Source organism: Sinocyclocheilus anshuiensis, unplaced genomic scaffold (assembly GCF_001515605.1).
Source record: "Sinocyclocheilus anshuiensis isolate Anshui unplaced genomic scaffold, SAMN03320099.WGS_v1.1 scaffold882, whole genome shotgun sequence".
NCBI classification, from domain to species: domain Eukaryota; kingdom Metazoa; phylum Chordata; class Actinopteri; order Cypriniformes; family Cyprinidae; genus Sinocyclocheilus; species Sinocyclocheilus anshuiensis.
Genome location: NW_015540910.1, coordinates 871,165 through 891,972, shown reverse-complemented (window position 1 = coordinate 891,972; position 20,808 = coordinate 871,165). Strand labels below are relative to the sequence as shown.

The 20,808-nt window shown below is 42.4% G+C and overlaps 1 protein-coding gene across 1 annotated transcript in view; it reads right to left on the bottom strand.

Annotated features, from left to right (window-relative positions):
* LOC107689243 (proton myo-inositol cotransporter-like) overlaps positions 1-15,352 on the bottom strand; it is an 87,437-nt gene extending 72,085 nt beyond the window's left edge. The window contains exons 1-3 of the mRNA XM_016487185.1: positions 14,665-15,352; positions 5,344-5,503; positions 3,683-3,891 (exon numbers count right to left, since the gene is read on the bottom strand). Coding sequence (XP_016342671.1) covers positions 3,683-3,891; positions 5,344-5,503; positions 14,665-15,199 — 904 coding nt within the window. The 5' untranslated portion in view covers positions 15,200-15,352. The remainder of the gene's footprint in view (positions 1-3,682; positions 3,892-5,343; positions 5,504-14,664) is intronic.
* Between the last annotated feature and the right edge of the window lie 5,456 nt (positions 15,353-20,808).

Sequence of the window (20,808 nt, the reverse complement as noted above, 5' to 3'; positions counted from 1 at the left end):
TCAGAGGCGGGAATAAAGAGCGGGCCGAGAATGGTCTTCCCCACGACTTCGACACCTCGGTGTGGAGGTCGGGGAAAAAAGGCAGGCTCCGGCGCGGAGGTGGTGGCTTAACACGCAGAAACCGCTCATCCAATTTGCTTTTCTGCGGCTCAGCCATCTTCTCGGCGGGCCATTCGATATTCAGTTTGGCCACGGCACGAGTTACCACCTCCAAAAGCTCCTCATACTGGGGCGACTGAGGGGGCGATTCCTCATCGATGCCCACCACATCAACCTCCTCGGAGGAAGACAGGCGGAGCGTCAAGCCCATTCCCCGGGGGGAAGTAACCGCAGAGCGGGCTTCCAATCCCAGAGAATGGGCGCTGGATGTGGCGGGTGAGGAAGAAGATAGGGACTCGCCCGTCTCCATTCCCTCCACCAGATCCATCTGCGAACACCACGAGCGTAATCGTCGCTCCGCCTCGACGGAAGCGGGACCAACGCTGCGGGGAACGCTAGAGAAGGCTCCCTCCGCAAAGAGAGCCTTCCGGGAGCGGAGAACATGCATCGAGAGATGCTCACAATGCGGGCAGTCAGCTCTCTCTCTCGAGAGAGAGCCGACTCAGCATGCTCCGCTCCCAGGTAGACAACGCACAAACTGTGTGTATCCCCACCCGTAATATAACGTGGGCAGGGAGGAACACACAGCCTGAAATGCTGCCTGCCCTCGCCCTTGCTTATGTGTTTCTTTAGGTCTTGTGCTTTTGACATTCTGGACAAAACAACATCAAATAAGACTCACAAATGGAAATCAGACTGACACACACATAGAGCGCTTGCTGAATGACAGAAAGCTGATGTCGGTTTCACCGCACGTGCTTTTATAGCTTCCTGGTCATTACGTCACCCGCCCGTGACGTCTCGCCCATCTATTGGACTGATTACACACGGGGTTCAGAGCCGGTCACGGCTCTCCATGCTGCTTCACTGAAGATACATGCCTATGTCTCCTTCGATTAAAAATAATGGTTAGTGTGGTGGATGCGATATACATAAACCTACCAACATCCATCACAATGACTTATCACAAGAGGAAAAAAATGTTTTATTATGACATTTATAAAATGTCGCAAAAGTTTTGTGCAAATCTGTAATGGAAAACAACTACTGTCTGCAATTTGTGGTTGCTATATTTGGAACCTGAGACTACTGGAACCAAATGATTGAACAGCTTTTATTCGGCATTCTGTTACCAATGCACATGGTGTCACGACTGCCTACGGAGAAGAAACGAGGAACGAGGAGAACGCAGGAGAACGCAGGAGAGTACCATCCACAGACTTTAATAATCCACAGAAAGGGGTTAATACAGGCAGGACACACACGGAGCACTTCCATGAAGATAATTAACACAATCAGAACAGGAACAGGAAGAACCAAATATGGGCAGATGAGGGAGAAAACACACACAAAACAGGTCCATAATCCTGACATATTGCCACCTCCCGGAAGGCGCGTCCTCGTGCCGTAGATACAATATGGGGAGGGACGGGTGGGAACTTGGGAGGAGGCTCAGGAGGAGGACGACACCCGGGAGGGGGACGACAGACAGAGTCCAGGGAGGTGACGATGGAGGAAGGGGCCAAGGAAGAAACAGGAGGAGCCAGGGCAGATCAGACGGAGGGAGGAGCCAGGGAGACGGCAGGAGGGACTTGGAGCAGGCGGCGTCAGGTGGGACCCAGGCCACAGCCGTAATGAGGACCCACGGTGAAGCCAACGGAGGGAGGAGCCATGGTGGAGGAAGGGCTGACGTCTCCAGAGGGCCGACCAAGCAGGAGGCGGAGGAACCCAAGTCGGAGACGGAGAGCCGATGAGCCAGGGTGACGGGGAGGATCCGGAGGGCCAAGGCGGAACAGATGGCTCAGGCGACCGATGCGGAGGCATGGATCCAGAAGGCCGCGGTGGAGCCGGAGTGACAGAAGGCCGAGGAGGAGCCGAAGGGAAGGAGGAGCCTGACGTAGCCGAAGGGACGAGGCGCAGCTGGAGGAGGGGAGTCCCGAGGTGACATGGGCCATGGCAGAGAGGAGGGAGCTAGGAGCCATGGTGGAGCCAACAGGTCACGGGCCGATGCGGAGTCCGGGATTCAGAGGCTGGAGGCGGAGGCCAGGGATTCTTCCGCCACGGTGACGATGGAGACTGGCAGACCCGCGGAGCTCGCACCGTACCAATGTTGGGCTGAGGGCGAGCAGAGGGGCTGTCAGACGACAGCGGTGGAGGATGCAGGAGCGGGAGGGTGGGCGGGCATTTCTGAGCCTCCGGGCTCTCAGGGCTGCCCTTGGGAACAGAAGCCCTCTCCAGGCTGGATTCAGGAACAGAAGCCCTCTCTGGGCTGGACGGGGGAACAGGGCTAAACTCAGGAACGGGAGGGACAGAGGTCACCGATGGAGGAGGGAGGAGAGGGGGCAGGTCGGTATACAAGTCGATAAGGTCTCCTTCTGCTTTCCATTCACCCAGATCCCTTCTCAGCTCACCCTCAGCCACGGTGCAGGGAGCGGAGCTCCTCTCCGCGTTCTCTCTGTCCACGGCTTTCTCCCTCGTGGCGGGCGTTGAAGCCGGCTTTCGCACCTGGTCTGATGATCCGTAAGGCTCTGGCTCCATGGCGATCCTCAGCTCTGCCGCACTCCTAAGTGATGGCTCGTCGGTCGCGACTGGCTCTGGCTCTCCATCAGTGGTGGGCTCAGGCTCTTGCTCCGCGCAGCGGGGTGATGGTGGGCTGGCCTCTGGGTCTGGCTGTGTTCTGGATCGGGGGTAGACACTTTCCAGACACCGGATGATTGCCTCCCTCACAGTGTCTGGGAGGTTGACGGGGCAGTAGTAATTGGCCCCAATCCAGAACAGGGAGTTCAATGCAGCGTCGTGAACTCCACAGTATACTCCAAGAAGGGAAGGTCTTTACGGGCAAGGGAAGGGGCGAGGGGATCCATGGGGAACATAACAGAAATAAAAAACACTGTACAAAACACGGAAAACAAACGAAGGGGAAAACACAAATAAAGTTACTGTATTAGGTCCGATGTTCTGTCACGACTGCCTACGGAGAGGAAACGAGGAACGAGGAGAACGCAGGAGAGTACCACCCACAGTCTTTAATAATCCACAGAAAGGGGTTAAATACAGGCAGGACACACACGTAGCACTTCCATGAAGACGTATAAGACCCGACAAGGAAACATGGGGCAGACTACACTCTAAATACTACACTAAACGAGGGAATGACAGGTGAGGGGAATCAACTAATAATGAGACAACGAGGACAGGAACAAGAATGACCAAATATGGGCACATGAGGGAGAAAACACACACAAAACAGGTCCATAATCCTGACACATGGAGCATTGTGCCAAAATACTCTGTACCACAATTCCTTATTCCCATCTCTTTTGGTCACCACAACTTTGTTGCATCGGAAGCAGTTTCTGATACCCATTTTACCCTAATTCACCAATTCCTATTGAAAACGAATGGTTTCCGGGCACTTTGATGCTGCAAATGTTAACGCTTCTTAGGTTTTCCAATATCCACATGGTGTTCTCTTGTGTACTTGAGTACTTTCCATAGTTTAATGAAATCACTGAACCATGACTGTAATTGTGTTTCTTTGAGTTATTTGCATATGTGAGTGCGTGCAAGACTATTTTCTCACCTCCTCCGCAGTCTTTTTCCTCCTCTTCAATGCTGCTTTTGATAGTATCATACTCCTCGTCAATGTTCTCGTTGCCACGGATTTGGCTGAGTACGCGCCGGGCCTTCTGGGTAAGACCTTTCTGGATGAGCCAGCGAGGACTCTCGGGTAGGAAAAGGAACCCTAGGAACTGCAGCAATGCAGGGACCACTGCCAGACCCAGCATATATCTAAACAGATGAAAAAGAAACAATATTGGAAGAGAAATTCGAGAAACTGAAGGGAAAAAAATCATTGTTCTTAAATAAGAATACATATACATCCTCAGCTGGTGCCTACGCTTTGTTGCTAGTTTATTTTTGAGTCTTCAACTGATTTGAACAAAACATGATGTTAATGGTAAAATGGTATGAATTAAATAAAAGTTTTTATAATGATCCCAAATTCTGAATCTTTTGCCGAAATAAACTGAATTTGATTACGTTAAAGATAATCAAATGATCTGAATTTATTTTTTATTCAGTTGACGAGATTACAGTGCAAATTTTCTATTTCCACTGAAACAATTTGTTTGCTTGTTTTCCACACTCTCATCTTGTATGGGGTTAATAAGATGGGGTTGCATGAATCAAACTAAATTTAGTAAGAATTACAATAAAAATTTCAATGTAAATACACTTTGTTTACTACATTTTTTACAATCTTTACTTTGATTCTAAAGTGAATGTATGGTGTTTAATAAAGTTTACATACATATATCAGATCAGATTTACCAGAAGAAGATGCCAGTAAAGTCAATCCATCATAACGAGTCAGCATAACAAGTCGTAATAACTCATACAGGTAACAAAATCATAAAAACTTAGTTGGGTCATACTAAACCTAGCCATACAATCTAAAAATTAAACCTAATGATTTTAATAAAATATATAAATAAAACAAATCATATTTAAATCATTATTTGCTATGGATTATTGAGTTGTGGTCATGACAGTTTGTTGGTTAAGCAGTAAACCTTTCATTTACATAGATCGATTTGTGGTTTTGCTGCTTGGGTAGATAAAAGTAGATGGCAACATTTCCATCAAGTAGATATTATCTTTTTAACATTTTCGCTCCCAGAGCAACAGCTGCATAAAGTGAGGGAGGTATTTTACAGCTGGTTTAATGTTTATTTTGTATTGTTCTGAAGGTTTATTTTGACAGGCTATAGAGATTGAGAATGATGCAATTTACAAAATCTGCCCTACAGGACGATTCTTTCCAGTAGGCCTGACGTTCACATAACACAGAGGTAGACAATTCCACACAGTGAATACATTCTCTCATCACATTTAATTCAGACTGCAAGCTCGCATCTCATTCACTGCTTATACCATGGCGCCATAGATTATGAACATCATGAAAATCATTCAGTTTTACTAATTCCGGTCACTGCAGTCACCCGGATCCAGTACGTATTCAGACCAGATGCTGGATCAGCACCTAGAAAGGACCTCTACTTATCACATTCGGTTCAGATTGCAAACTTGCATCTCATTTACTGCTTTTGCCATGTATATATATTGTTCCACATTTGACACCACAGCAAAGAAATAAGAACAATTCTAGATTCCGTGCAAATTCTGCAACTGAACCACTCATAAAAATATTGCCAAAAAACCTTGATTTGATGGTCATACCTCCAGCCTTCATGCTGCATGTAGCTGAAGGCCCCATCAATAACGCTGGCTGTGAATTGGCCTGCTGTGATGAACAGAGTGTTGATGGTGACCAGGCGTCCTCTCAGGTGGGGCGGTGAGGTTTCAGCAATGTACACAGGAACAGTCATGGATGCAATACCTGAAAGCGTAGATATATAGCAGTCAAAACTACACTCTGGTTAGAAAGTGTAATGCCAAAAGGCACACAAGTACCTTAAAGGAACAAGTCACTCAAAAATGAAAATTCTACCCTTTACTCAAACTCTTGTTCCAAACCCGTATAACGTTCTTTCTTCAGTGGAACACAAAATGGGAAATACATAAGAATGTACTATCTGCTCTTCTCCATAATGTAAATGAATGGGGACTAGGGCTCCAAAATGACATAAAAGCACCATAAACATTTCATAAAAGAATCATGAAGTATCCAGTATGATTTTACATTATAAGTTGGTATTTAATGTGTTTTTTTACAATTTTGGAGGTTGACAGTCCAAGCTCCATTCACTTTCATTATATTCAGTATAATCTTAAACTATTCTCATGTTGTTCCACACAATACTACTACTACTACTAATAATACATATCTGTAACAACATATAGGTCATTATGACAATGATGAACTTCTTGATTTTAATGAAAGTAAGTTTAATGTTATATGTAAATGAGCAAACATGCATGCTTGAGTCTAAATTTAATACTGCATTCATGCACCACATAATAAATTTCCCGAACACTGAAAGCTTTATTACACTGACATTGTCTCTCAGATCTACAAAAGACCTCATCTTGTGGGCTTTGTCAAAGGGTTACACACAAGAATATGTGACATGCATAGTGAACATGCTTTGTGTACCAGTGTTCCCTGCCAATCACATGACTCTCAAGAGAACTATGATGATCTAGCCAGGCCACATCCTTCTCATTTCCACCAATTACATCACAGATGTGTCACATTATGCAAATTTTCAACAAGCAAGTGATTTCTGGAATCACAAGGACACCATAAAATGTGAATTTGCTTCCAACAGATTGGGATGGGGAGGAAATTGTAATGTGGTGTGACGGGACCAATGTTCACATGATATTTACACAGGAGAGCAAACAAAAAGTCCATGCCCACATTTATCTGCCAAAGATCTACGACATAACCGCTCGCTATAAAGTCTATTAATAGCCCTGGTTCACTGTCGCTCTCGTTGCCCGGCAGACAACGTACCTGTTGCCATGGGAACGCCTCACTGCTTGCCTCACAAAGAGGTTAATCAATACTGTGAGACGACAGCTGTTATTGGCATTTCATTTACATTTTGAAAGACAGTGATTTCACATGAGCAAAGGATGTATTCTCCTCAGTGATGCAGGTTATCCAACAATGCCATTCACAGACAATCCTTATTTATACAAGTGGGAAGACCACTATTATGTCACATGGAAGGATCATTCAAAATGACAAAGATGTCTGTGTGGAGCATGATATGATATCTGTCTGTACATGCTTAAAACATGCCACCTCAGTTTTCATACGTGGACAAAACATCAAAACGTTCACCTATCCAATGAAACCACAAATCTCCCAGTTGTCTCGAAGGGTCTGTTTCAAAATCTAGTGAGCTGTTTTTCTTCCTACTGTCTATGGATGCATCCTAACCAACCCAGGCTTATTGGAAAAATGTGCTTCTATTTACATTTTTGTCCAAAAACGTACCTATACATACATTTCACTTCAGTTTCCAGCTGAAATGAACACTAGTGGCAATAAAATACCAACTACTTTTATTCCTGTTCACACAAATTATGATTACAGAATCATATTATCAATTTTTGCATCAAATAATCAGCCATATACAGTAATTTGCCCAAAACCAGGGCATATTTTATGGACTTCACCAAATACATTAGTAGGTGTCTATTTTAGCCAAAATCTTACTCAGAATCACATGTATAATTTGAGATTAAAGCCTTCTACACACTGCACAGTTTTAGCAATACTAAAAGATCATTGCAGATCACACTGTGCGACGTGGATCTAATAAACTTGGGTACGGCATGCATGCAGACTGTACGATGATGATATTGACTCGTATGCTACAGACGCACGTTACTAAAGAAGAATAAACCGTCATCAGCATGCGCTAGTGGTAAACAAAAAGAGCATGATGAATCACACTTTGGCAGTTGTAGGTTTTATGTGTGCTGAAAAAAATTGGAAGCAGCGAAAGAGGACGGGATAAGAGGTAAGCAGTTTTATGTTTTAGCGCCATGCCGCATTGATTTCATGTATTATTTTTATTGGCTGGTCAGTAAACGTGGGTCATAGCAGCAAACGCACTGTGCGATGATCATGCTGTAATTCTGATACTGTCAGAAAACTATCGTAGCTATCTTTGGTTGCAAGACCATGGCAACGGTCGTCTTTGAACCTCTCTCACTGTATGTCACAGGAGCACCGATTAGGAGCCACGATTGTTTCACGATGCCAATCTTTCGTCTGGGACAGCCAAAAATCATGCAGTGTGTCTTAGGCTTAAAACAATCTCCAAAAGGTTTCTTCTAATATGGCTGACAGTTTTCAAACAAATTAGATCAATACTAAACACTATTGCTAAAAATGGTTCTTATTAAAATTAACCATTTTCATAAAATATGTGTATCTGTTTTTGAGCATTTGGTTAGCTTAGCAGCTAACTCTATAAGCAACTGTGAGCCTGGGGAGAGTTATTATTGTGCTGCTGGTAACAAGGTTTCTATGCTGAAGTAGAACAGTCACTTATGAGGTTTTGTCTTGTTTAGGAAGCTGCTTCAGAAGGTAGATACGTATATAGACAGCGAGGCAGCTCACTAGGCTTTGAAAAGTCAATATGTATGTACCGAAAACACAAACAAATGAATCGCAGTTTACAAGGATATTGATGTTGCATGAGAGATACTGTGTGTTGAGTGTTATATTTCAACATTAATGGCCATCAGTAAATCTGCTTAAAAGCGCTAGGGAATACTTAGCAAGTATCAATTCACTGATATCAGTATACAAGATAAGAATACATCACAATATCAATACTGCAGCTCAGCACGTAACAGTCAGTCGGAGGAAGTGGCGGTTGTCTATGTTGTTGTGGTGTTTTGTGTATGTCTGCTAAATAAACTGTAGTTGCTTTTGCTTAGGTTTACTGTTCTTCAGCTGCAAAACTAGAGCGGACTACTCATTAGTGTGAGACTCCCAACTGAAGCTGTAGCTGTCCTCTATTATTAGAGACAGTGTTTTAAAGGAAAAACACATCCACTTCATTCAGCAGACTACCCCAGACACTCAACGTGAGAGGTCATCGCTCTAATGGCCTTTTGCTCCACAAGGATAGTGGAGTCATGGAGACAGCAGACGATTGCCAGAATAGCTTAGCTTCTTCTCCGATCACACCAGACCAACTGAACTGTTACTTTACACCATCTGTGATTAGCACGAGGCTCTGTGCCCGGTTTGAAGGAACGTTAAGGTGAGGAATTGCCCAAATCCCTTGAGATGGGGTTTCCAAACACTGCATTAATGGCTTGACTCACATAACAAAAAAACATACAGTATACCCATATATATATATATGTGCACATTCACTGGCATCAGAAAATCACAAACGTGGAGGTGCAAAGACGAGTTGGAAACACGAGGAACATCGTACAACTCATCATGGAGAGGAAGCTCAGCCTGTTTGGACATATCTGCAGGATGGAGGACAAGCGACTGGTGAAGTGTGTGGTGTTTGGGATCATGGATGGACGGACACGGAGAGGAAGACGAGTAGGGAGTGGTTGGATGACATCAAAGAATGGTATCAGAGGGACATCCACTCTCTTAGCAGGAGGGCACAGGACCGTGCACAGTGGAAATGGAGCGTCAGACGGGCATTGGACACCAACGGGCGTGAGCCCATGGAATGATGGATGGGATGGATGGATTTTGCTGTCTTAATTATGCTAAATAAAGATAATGGGCTGAGGAAAAGGTCATTATTTTGATGGTTTAACTGATCCTGGTTTTGCCCTCTGCTGGTTTTGTGTTTTTGCAAAGGTCAGTGTGGAAGTAATTGGGCTCAATCGCTTAAACCAGAAGTCAGTGGTCAATTATCAGATCAGTGACCTTTCAAGAAAGTTACAAGACAATTTATTCCTAAAAAGAATTTGAAAATAGACTTGAAATGGAAAAAATACATTACATGTTCATATTTCCTGAAGAAAGTATACATGGTTATTGACTACTACGCAAAAAAAAAAAAAAAAATGATTGGCTTTAAAAGTAATAGTGCAAAAATCTTCAATTATGGTCCAGAGTGTAATGGGTCAAATGGTGACTCTCTGGATTTAAGCAATCAAGAAGGAGTTAGTCAGCCAGACAATATAAGGATTGAGAAAACACCAATCTTCCCTAATGACAGTGCATAATCCTAGACAATAAGCATCAGGCCAAATTGCTCTTTCCAAATGCTCACTGGATATTCAGCTGATTCTTGGAAGCTCCATAAATACATTAATGAGAAATACCACTTGAGCTACTGGAGCTCTGTCAGTCTTACCACCCAATCAAATCATGTGAATCCTTCTGACTCTGTACTAATTGCCTGTGTTAAAAATAGGTCTGAATTTTCAATGAAGCGCTGCATGAAATTTTATCAAAGCCTGTGATCTTACACTATGACTCACTTGGGTTCCTTTAAGCAAAGCAATTAAAAAGACTGTCTACAATCCTTTAGGAAAATCAACCACATTGAACATACATGAAATAACCTAACTGTTTGCATTTATTGAAACATTACATAAAAGGCCAAAAAGTTCAAAAAGACCAAGAAAGCTTCTGTCCTGCAGATTTCCCAGAGTTCCCAACTCCAGCACAGCTGAACCAGCTAAGAAAGGACTGCTTTAGAAAGCCGAAAGTTTAGGCTGCTGACTTCTTGCCTCGCTGCCTTATCAGGCAATGACTTTGCAGGTAGCATTTGCACACAAATGCACCTCAAGAAACTGATTTCAGACAGACTTCTGAGGCAGAGTAACAATTTAATAATCTACAACAAATAGAGTGAGCTTTGGTGAAAACTGAGCAAATATTTAATTACTATAATAGTAGTGGAAAAAGTTGGTCAAAAACACAAACTGAACACCAATTGCAACTTTCAGAAGCATCTTTATTTTTTAGCTCAACTGACAAAGAATGGAACACATAGGACTAATATCCATTCAGATATCAAAGGCAGTGAAGGATACATCTATGCTGCCTATAAAAATCTAATTCAGATCTTCAGCTTGTCAATAGAGAACTTAATGAACAGAACTGAGTGTGTCAGATAAGAGAGATATACAAAATGGGCAGAGCTGTGGTCCCCAGGACCAATATTAAGAACCACTGGACTAACCTAATGACTAATTAAAATATACAAACCTGTCAGGTCTGTATTCTTTACTTTAGTTATCTCCTAGATGAACAATAAAAAAGTACATTCAGTCAGTGCATCTATTCACATCTGTTCAGATAATTAGTTATAATCAGTTATTTTGATTGATTTTTGATATTTGAATTGGTGTATTTGGCTTCTGCAAAGCCCAGTGTGACCACAATAAAATAGATTAAAAACTAAAAACTGTCTCATAGCATCTAAAGGGTTACTCCACCCCAAAATGAAAACTTTGTCATTAATCACTTACCCCCATGTCATTCCAAACCCGTAAAAGCTTCGTTCGTCTTCGGAACACAATTTAAGATATTTTGGATGAAAACCGGGAGGCTTGTGACTGTCCCATTGACTGCCAAGTAAATTACACTGTCAAGGTCCAGAAAAGTATGAAAGACATCGTCAGAATAGTCCATCTGCCATCAGTGGTTCAACTGTAACGTTATGAAGTGACGAGAATACTTTTTGTACGCGAAGAAAACAAAAATAACGACTTTTTTCCAACAATTTGTCTCCTCTGTGTCTCTCCGCATCACCGTAGCGCCATTTTGGAGAATATCTGCTGAACGCAAACTGCGTACGCTCTTCTGTGTCAGAAGTGCTGTTTTCGTTCAAATCAAATCGTAAATACACATAGAAAATGTATCCTTGTGTTGCGGCTGACACAGAATAGCATACGCAGTTTGCGTTCAGCAGATATTCTCCAAAATGATGCTACGGTGACACAGAGACAAATTGTTGAAAAAAACGTTATTTTTGTTTTCTTCGCGTACAAAAAGTATTCTCGTCGCTTCATAACGTTACAGTTGAACCACTGATGGCAGATGGACTATTCTGACGATGTCTTTCATACTTTTCTGGATTTTGACAGTGTGGACAGTCACAAGCCTCCCGGTTTTCATCCAAAATATCTTAAATTGTGTTCTGAAGACAAACGAAGCTTTTACGGGTTTGGAATGACATGGGGGTAAGTGATTAATGACAAAATTTTCATTTTGGGGTGGAGTATCCCTTTAAGTGTTTCCTGGATGCAGATGGGTCCTGTTGGGTCTGCTGGTCTAGTCTTCTGTCTTGAAGACAATTACACAAGAAATGCGAAAGAAGCCCAAATGCTGAGACGTTATTTCAAACAGACAAGAGAACAAAAGGTATCCCAAAAAAGGTCACTACAACAAGGTAGCAAGACAGCACAAAGATGAAAATCAAACAGAAATAACTCCAATAGAGTAGCAAGGAAGATCACAGTAATGCAGTGAGTCTACAATATCTCTGATGAGAATAGACCAAGAGAAGATGGCATGTTTATATGTATAAAGCCCTAAACACACTGCACGATTTTCGGCTGTCCCAGACGAAAGATTGGCATCGTGAAACAATCATGGCGATTTTTGTGATCGTGGCTCCTAATCGGTGATCTTATGTCGTACAGTGAGAGAGGTTCAAAGACGGCCGTTGTCACAGTCTTGCGACCAAAGATAGCCTACGAGGCAGCATGATCATCGCACAGTGTGTTTGCTGCTACGATCCACGTTTACTGACCCACAAATAAAAATGCGACATAAAATCAACGCGCCATCATGCTAAAACATAAAACTGCTTACCTCAAGCACTTATCCCTTCCTCTTTCACTGCTTCAACTTTTTTTCCAGCACACATAAAAAATACAACTGCTAAAGTGTGATTTATCATGCTCTTTTTGTTTACTACTAGCGCATGGTGATGACGTTTTATTATTCTATAGGAACGTGCGTCGTAGCATACGAGTCAACAGGTGTCATCATCGTACAGTCTACACACACACTGTAGCTAGGGATGGCTGACGCGAAACTGACGTTTTGACACAGTGTCGAGATCCCGAAGCGCAGATGTTTCGAAACACTGCTCCAACGTGTGATTCGAAACACCCATGTCACGTGACTAAGGCGATTCAAAGCATCGGGGCGTTTCACAAGTGTTTCGAGACCCGAATCTGCTTTTGATCGACAGGGTCAGGAACAAACCACACAATCGCACATCTGTCTTAACCTAACTCCCGCAAAGTATAAAAGTGGAGTTAATGCAGCAGAACAATTAATATATTTAAATAAAAATCTTTATATGTAAAAAATGCCAGTGGCTTGATGTCTTTTATTAATGTTAATTATTTCATGACCAAAATAACATATTCACAAAGAGTTCATTCAGTTGTCAGAGAGATGTTACAACACGTTACAAGAACAGAACAATAAAAACACAACTTTCAAATATTTATTATAATTGTATACATGCTTCATCCGGTATTCGAACCTAAAGTGACAGCTTCTGAAAACATACCGATCGTACACACTAACCACTCTCCCAACCCACATGCTGGAATAATGAGCACAACATATAGGTTATAATTCGTCAATTCGCTTAACTGATTCGTTGCCAATGCTGTTTCAGGGCAATACTTGAAAATGACCACTAGGTGTCACCGTAGAGACGGGTGTCAAATTGTTTCGAAGCCTCGGCACATTTGCTTCGACTGTTTCAGTGTTTCCCGAAGCCTCGCTCTGCCCACCATTTGTAGTAGCAAAGTTTATTAGATCCATGTCGCACAATGTGACATGCAGTGATCTTATAGGATTGCTAAAATCGTGCAGTGTGTTTTGGGCTTAAGTTGCATGTGTGTGTATGCTGATTGGTAAATGGAGAACAGGTGTGAGTGCAAACGAGATTCAGTGGTCCGAGAAATTGGAGCAGAGGGTGTCTGGAGAAGGAGAAGCCAATGAAGGCTTGACAAATAATAATCTAAACAGAGTTAAGTAAATATAAGCAATTTGTATAAATATTATTTTATAAATGTTTAAAAAATAAAACTATTCCGCAGTTTTGGAACAATTTCAATGCAAAAAAAATATATAATTTTGCTCTTACTAAACTTTTTTTTTTTTTAACAAGTTAGTTATTGAACTTACTAAGCAGACAAAAGTCTCGGTCAAGAACATCCTTGATAAAATATAAGATGTAAATATAAATGATGTTTGAAAATGATAAATATAGATAAGTATACATTTTAAATAAAATTATTCAAATTAATTAACCAATTGAAATCTAGAAAAAAAAACTGGGTTGAAATTGCCCAACTATATTGAAAAGATACAGTTTGAAATGAAGGAAAGGAGGAAAGGGAAAGCTACCAAAGTCGTGCTCATTTTCAAAACAATGATGCAGATATTCAAAAAATAATAAAAAGGAAAGCAGCATCTGTTTCAGTTTATTTAAAAAAGGTAACTTTATAAAGTGCTTCATATGGTTTTATTCAAGTCTAAAATGTTATTTTCTAATACTAAATTAACCTGACTACATATGTTTACATAAATTGTGTGTGTGTGTGTGTGTGTGTGTGTGTGTGTGTGTGTGTATGCCAAAATGTTCAGTATCACCATGTAGGCTATTATGGTATTAGTAACTCTAAATTGCACTTTTTTCCCCATTTCTAGACTTAAAATAGTAACCTTAAATTCCTATGGTAACATCTACAGCAATTTAATTGGTTTTATTCAAATCATGTTACCAAAAATTTTATTAAACATAATTGAATCATTCTAAATAGCCTATGTTAGGTTAGACCAACAATATTTAAGGGTAAGATCAGGTAGAAATAGTCTAACTCTTTAAGATAACTTTTTACAGTAAAGTGATATTTTACCATAACATTATTTATAAATCTGCATGATGTATAATCATTTGTATATTTTATGTTTATAAATTGCTTAAATCGATTAAAACTCAAAGACAATTCAATAGGGCAAGACCCCAAACAACCTCAAGTTTACTATAGTAACTTTTCTGATGCCAACACTGAATGAATTATAGCATCGGTCAGGCGTGTCTCACTCACCCAGCCCAAGTCCCACTATGAGCCGTCCAACCAGCAGAGCCTCCTTATTGGGTGCAGATCCCAACACTATCGCCCCAATGGCGAAGGTGAAGCTGGCCGTGAGGATGCACACCCGCCGCCCGAACAGTCCGTTGAGATACGCGCCGAGCAGCGCGGAGACCGCCGCCGCGGCAACAGTCCCGGACACCAGCAGCTCCTGCCACAGGGCAGTTACATTCATGTCCCTCTTGAGCAAAAGCATCGCTCCGGACACCACCCCGGTGTCATATCCGAACAGAAAGCCGCCGATAGCGGAGAACACGGCCAAGACGTAGACGAAACCCGGCGTGACATCCTGCTGGAACTGTTTGCGCGCCGCACGCTCCAGGTCCGCCGGCGCGGGGGACGCTGCTGAGGGACCGGCGCTGCTGAGGCTGGCGCTGGACGGAGCCTTGATGAGACTCCGCTCTCCGTCATCCGACGCTCGCTTCCTCCTCTCGCCCATCAGATTGCTCATACTACGCAGATTATAGTCATCGCTGGATTTGCGGGACATAAGTGAAAAGCCGCAAGAATAAATGTGCACAGTGAGTCAAAGAGGGTGAACTGGAGAAGTGGGCTGATGTGAGTCTAGCTTGGTGTGCTGTTGTGTTGTTGATGTGGTTTTATGAATGGTCTGTATGGTCTGACTCCTCTCAAGTTGTGTCAGGGCTCTGTGCTTGAAGTCTGGAGCATCAGACAGTGATGAGCGTGAAGGCAAAGGTAGAACTCGGCGTCATCGTGACGTGGGCATGGCGTCAAAGAACCACACATCAACACACATGTGCAGAGAAATACATCTATTGGACAAATAGCTTCTTCTTCCTCTTAATCTCACAACACTGTAAAAACATTTTTATGTGAAATTATTTTTATATGAAAATTATTGCATATATCTAGGCTACTCTTTTATAGTGAATGTTAAAATGACACTTTATTTATTTATTTAAGCCCTCCATGATAGACAACAAGCCAGATAGCATTATGCAAATGTCTCACACAGAAGGACTAATTCACATTATTAATTAACTTTAAGTTTGATTAAAGTCGAATTGTTTAATTAACTTGAACTTTAAGCATATATAATTATTAAAAATGATAACTAATAATAAAATACTAATAATTTCAACATTTTAAAGCATTAAAACCACCAAATATGACTATATTCCCTACATCCCCAGGATTTCATTTTCCTAATGATGTTCCTGTTTTTTGGTGTCACTTTGATTAACATTGAAAAATAAACATTAAAAACCAAAAATACAATAAAATAAAAATGGCCTAATATGTGGCCTATAAACAATTGATATTATGGGGGAGGGGTCAAGCAACACAAGCAAGCAACGCACAAACTGTGCGCAAGAGTTATGCTGGTGAACGTCAGTCAATTCACTATAGAGAAAGTGAAAGTAAAAAAACTGACGGTGTCAGGGTTCTGGACTGTCTGTGTGTGTTTTGCTCCCCGTGACCCAGTTTCTCCTCGTGTTAATTGTGTTAATTTGATTCCAACTGTGTCTATTTTGTCCCTCGTTATCCAGTCCTTATAAGCCCCAGTCTGTTCAGTTTGTATTTGTTGGGTCTATCAGTGATGTACGTGTGTTTACCTCCTGTTCCCTGTCTTGGATTTACCCTCTGTGTTGGAAACTATTAAAGACTCTTTCTATTATCCACGACTCCGTGTTCCTTCCGGCAGCGTAACATGACAGACGGAGCTTTCTAACCCTGCATTAACGGCGCATATTCTCTGAGACAACAAGAGACAAAACTACTTCAACATAGGCTAATGACGGTATATAACTGTCTTAAATTATTCCCTTAATATTTCTCTTGTGGCCCATATAGTGAAAAACATGGACCTAAAAATGCAAGCCCTGGAAATACAAGGCATTAAAATGCAAGCACTGTTAATGCAATGCATTATTTTTTCAATTAGTGCTATTCAACATGCTTTTTTGTTTCAAAGACATATGGTATTATTTTTCTTCCATAAGTAAGCTAATAGCCTAAACTTTAATTATCCTCACAGCGCGTCATGCGGTGATGCGCTATGAAATTATTGCGGGGCAATAATTTAATGTAATTTAATAATAAAAGTAACCTAATAATAATAATAGGCCTAATAATAATAAGAATGTAGCAGGGCTACATTAATTGGAAATGCTAAATCCTCTTAATATTGCCAATTTTTGATGCTTTGTTTTGACAATATCTCTGGCTGTCGTCGACATACATAATATGACGCATCTCAGCAGGGGGAGGTTATCGTGGCCCACCCCCACCCCGCGTGTACCTCCGTGTGTTCCCTCCATTTTTGTTTCCGTTTTTCCTTAGTGTTTTTTGTTTTTGTTGTTTCTATGGATCCCCTCTCCCGTCCGGAATACCGCTCGAGGGCCATACCAGACTGTTCCTGGTCATCGCTGCTCTAACCAGCTACCCTGTCGTCCAAAGATGGTCCTCGAGCGAATTTCACCGCCTTTGTGGAGTGGACACTGGTGAAAAATGGATCTCCGTTCCCCGCCTGTTCCCAGGAAAATCTCGCCAGTTCCACTCCCGACACAGTGCCCAGCCCACCATCTCCCCGATGCGCAGAGCGCACGCCCGAGCCCACCGCTAACGGAGAGCTGGAGCCCGGCGCGACCGACGAGCCATCGCCGCACGGAGCGACAGTGCTGAGGATTGCCGCGGAGCTGGAGCTGCAAATGACATCAGTCAAGGTGTGTGAGCCGGCAACAATGCCTGCCACGAGGGAGAAAGCCGCAGACGGTGTGAGCGCAGAGAGGAGCTCTGCCCCCTGCACCGCGGCTGAGGGTGAGCTGTGTATGGTGCGGCGACTGTGCCACACCGAAGAGGAGAAGGCTCCCATTCCTAAGTTCTGACCTGAAAGCTCGGAGGCTCACAAATAGCCACCCTCCCACCCGCTCCTGCTTCCTCCTCAGCTGTCATCTGGCAGCCCCTCTGCTCTCCCTCAGCCCACCATCTATGCGGTGCGAGCGCCGCGGGACTGCCATCCTCCAGTGTCGCCGTGGCTGGAGTTTCCCTTGACTCCGCCTCCAGCCTCTAAGCCCCGGACTCCGCCTCGGCCCGTGGACCCGTTGGCTCCACCATGGCTCCTAGCTCCCTCCTCTCCGCCGTGGCCCGGCAGTCCACTAGATTCGCCGGGCTCCCTCGTCCCTCCGGCTCCGCCTTGGTCTGGCATCGACCATCCTGCGCCTCAGGACTCCACTCCTCTCAGCTCCGGCTCCACCGCGGCCTCCCGGAACCATGCCTTCGCGTCGGTCGCCGGCACCATCTGCTCCGCCTAGGACCTCCGGATCCTCCCCGTCGCCCTGGCTCATTGGCTCTCCGTCTCCACCTCGAGCACCTCCACCACCTGCTCCGCTGCCATTGGTCGGCCCCCTGGAGTTGGCGGCCATTCCTCCTCCATGGCTCCTCCCTCCGTCGGCTCCACCGTGGGTCGCCATCATGGCTGTGGCCCGGGTCCTGCTTGGCTTCTCCTGCTCCAAGTTCTTCCTGTTTCCTCCCTGGCTCCTCCCTCCTTCGTCACCTCCCTGGTCTCTGTCTGCCGGCCCCTTCCCGGGTGTCCGTCCTCCTCCTGAGCCTCCTCCCAAACTCCCACCCATGCCTCCCTCTGTTGTTGTTACGGTGTGAGGACGCACCTTCCGAGAGGGGCGATATGTCAGACTTGCTCCCCCGGGGGTCGACATCATGGCTGTGGCCTGGGTCCTGCTGGACTCCTCCTGCTCCAAGCCCCGCCTGTCTCCTCCCTGGATCCTCCCTCCGTCGTCACCTCCCTGGTCTCTGTCTGCCGGCCCCTTCCCGGGTGTCCGTCCTCCTCCTGAGCCGCCTCCCAAGTTCCCAATCGTGCCCCCCCCCCCTCCCTCTGTTCTACGGCACGAGGACACGCCTTCCGGGAGGGGGGCGAAATGTCAGGATCATGGACCTGTTTTGTTATTTTTTGCCCGTTTTTGTTCCTGTGTTCACTTTTATTTTGGTTATTTTCCTGTCCTCGTTTAGTTAATTAGTCATTCTGTGCACATGTGTTAAGTAATTGTCCCTTGTATTTAAGTTCCTGTTTGTTCAGTCTTCCTTTGTCGGGTCTTCTTGTTGTTAATGTCTTCCTTGGGCTCTGTATCTCCCTGTTGGATTATTAAAGACTCTCGTTTTGTGAAATCTCCACGTCTCCTCGTTCCTCCCGTAAGCTAAGTGTGACACTTGGCAAATGACCATGAAATAAATGGGATAATCAATCATTAAAGGATTTTAAATGCATGATGTGGAGGCCAAGAACCACCCGACGCAAAGAGGAATGCATTTAAAATCCTTACATATATATAATACAACAATTACTGAGTTGTTTTCCACATCATTGGGTATATGAGAAAGTAATTTATAATTTATGTTGAAGAAGTAACTTCTTTATGAGTGTTTTATTATTTTTTTAGTTCAGACCAAAGTAATGTTCTCCAGTCTCTTTTTTTGTCTACCCTATTATTATTTGGTCCATCCTGTAATAATACAATATCCAAAAGGCATCAAATATCAGGAATGACCCATACGACATTAATTGTCATTAAGAACCTGTCAGTCATTCTATTGCAGTTTAATTATGTTTCATTTTGAAAATGACCTGACCATTGATTGAATAACCTTTTAAATCTTCCACAGCAAATTATAAACTTATAAATGTTAAACTTTGAAATTATGTTACAAGCTGCTTGTTTGGACATTAATTAAAAAAAAAAAAATTATTGCAGTGTCTACTTGAAAAGCAAAACATTTCTGATAGAGGTTAAAGGGTTTTGGTTAACTCATTTGACTGTCTTTCTCATTGTTCACATTTCATGCTTTGATAATGGTTCTTGGAGCCTGAATAATTAAATTAACTTAATGCATGAAATGAAATAAGAATGCATTAGCTGTTAAATTCAGTTCAGTCTTACTGGAAATAAACAAAATCCATTTTGTATCTCCTTTTCTTTCTTTCTTTTTTTTTTTTGGCTAGCATGTTTTATAGACTCAAATGTAAAATCAAATTGAACTTCTGCTGCACATACAGGATAAATAAGAATTACTGTTATCCCCAGACATTTATGTTTCCACAGCTCTGTGAACAGCTGGGTCTGCCTGCACTAAGCATGATAATTCTACAGTAGGCTGTAATGGTGCATCTTAGTTCCCATGGGAAAATAGTATTGATCAGAGTTTGTTCTTTAATAGCTCACAAGATAAGTTCACAATTATGTCTCATTTAAGTCTCCTTAAACACAAACAGGCACAAATCTATATGTAATAGAGACTATTCTTAACATACAGTACATTAAAAAACTGAGCACAGAATGAAACTATTTTGCAAACTCTTCTGACACCAGAGGAAGCACATGAGATATTTTTTTTTTCCTGGAGGAAAATCAAGCAAATGACTTCAGCAAAAGTCTCCATTTGATCAATTATTTTATCTGTTTTTAGGAGAAACAGTTAGATATTAAATAGGTTTGTCTTATTTATCCACCAACAAGTTTGGCAACAAAACAATAATAATTACATCATAAATATGGACTAAATATACAGACTTCCCCCTACTATTTAGATTTTTTTACTCAACTGATCTCAACTAAAGAATTAACATCAAATCAGAATTTAATCTTGCTAGCCCAGCATCACAAAATGACCACCACATTGTTTTCAGATAACTGTATACAAATACATATTTACATCTACTGAGAAAAGTACATAAGTAAACTAATAATTTTACACAGTTTTAACATAAACAAACTAATAAATGTAATGTGATGCATATTTGTCAGTCATACATAAATTAAAAAGGTAAGATACATGTAAGATTTCTGTAATAGTACTAATAAACTGAATGTGTTTTAAATACACATTAGCCAGGTTTATCATCAATAAAGTTCTTTCAATTTGATAGATTTTAACTATAATTAGAATATTAGAATAATTAATTATAGTTAATTGTATTTGAATATTGCTTGTTACACAGTTAGCCATAACCATGTAATACTGTTAACAGATTTTTTGTCTCACAATAAACTTATTTATACTGATTTTAAGCAATTTAAATAAATGCATTCTGAAAATATTATTATTTAAAATAAATTGAAATGCATT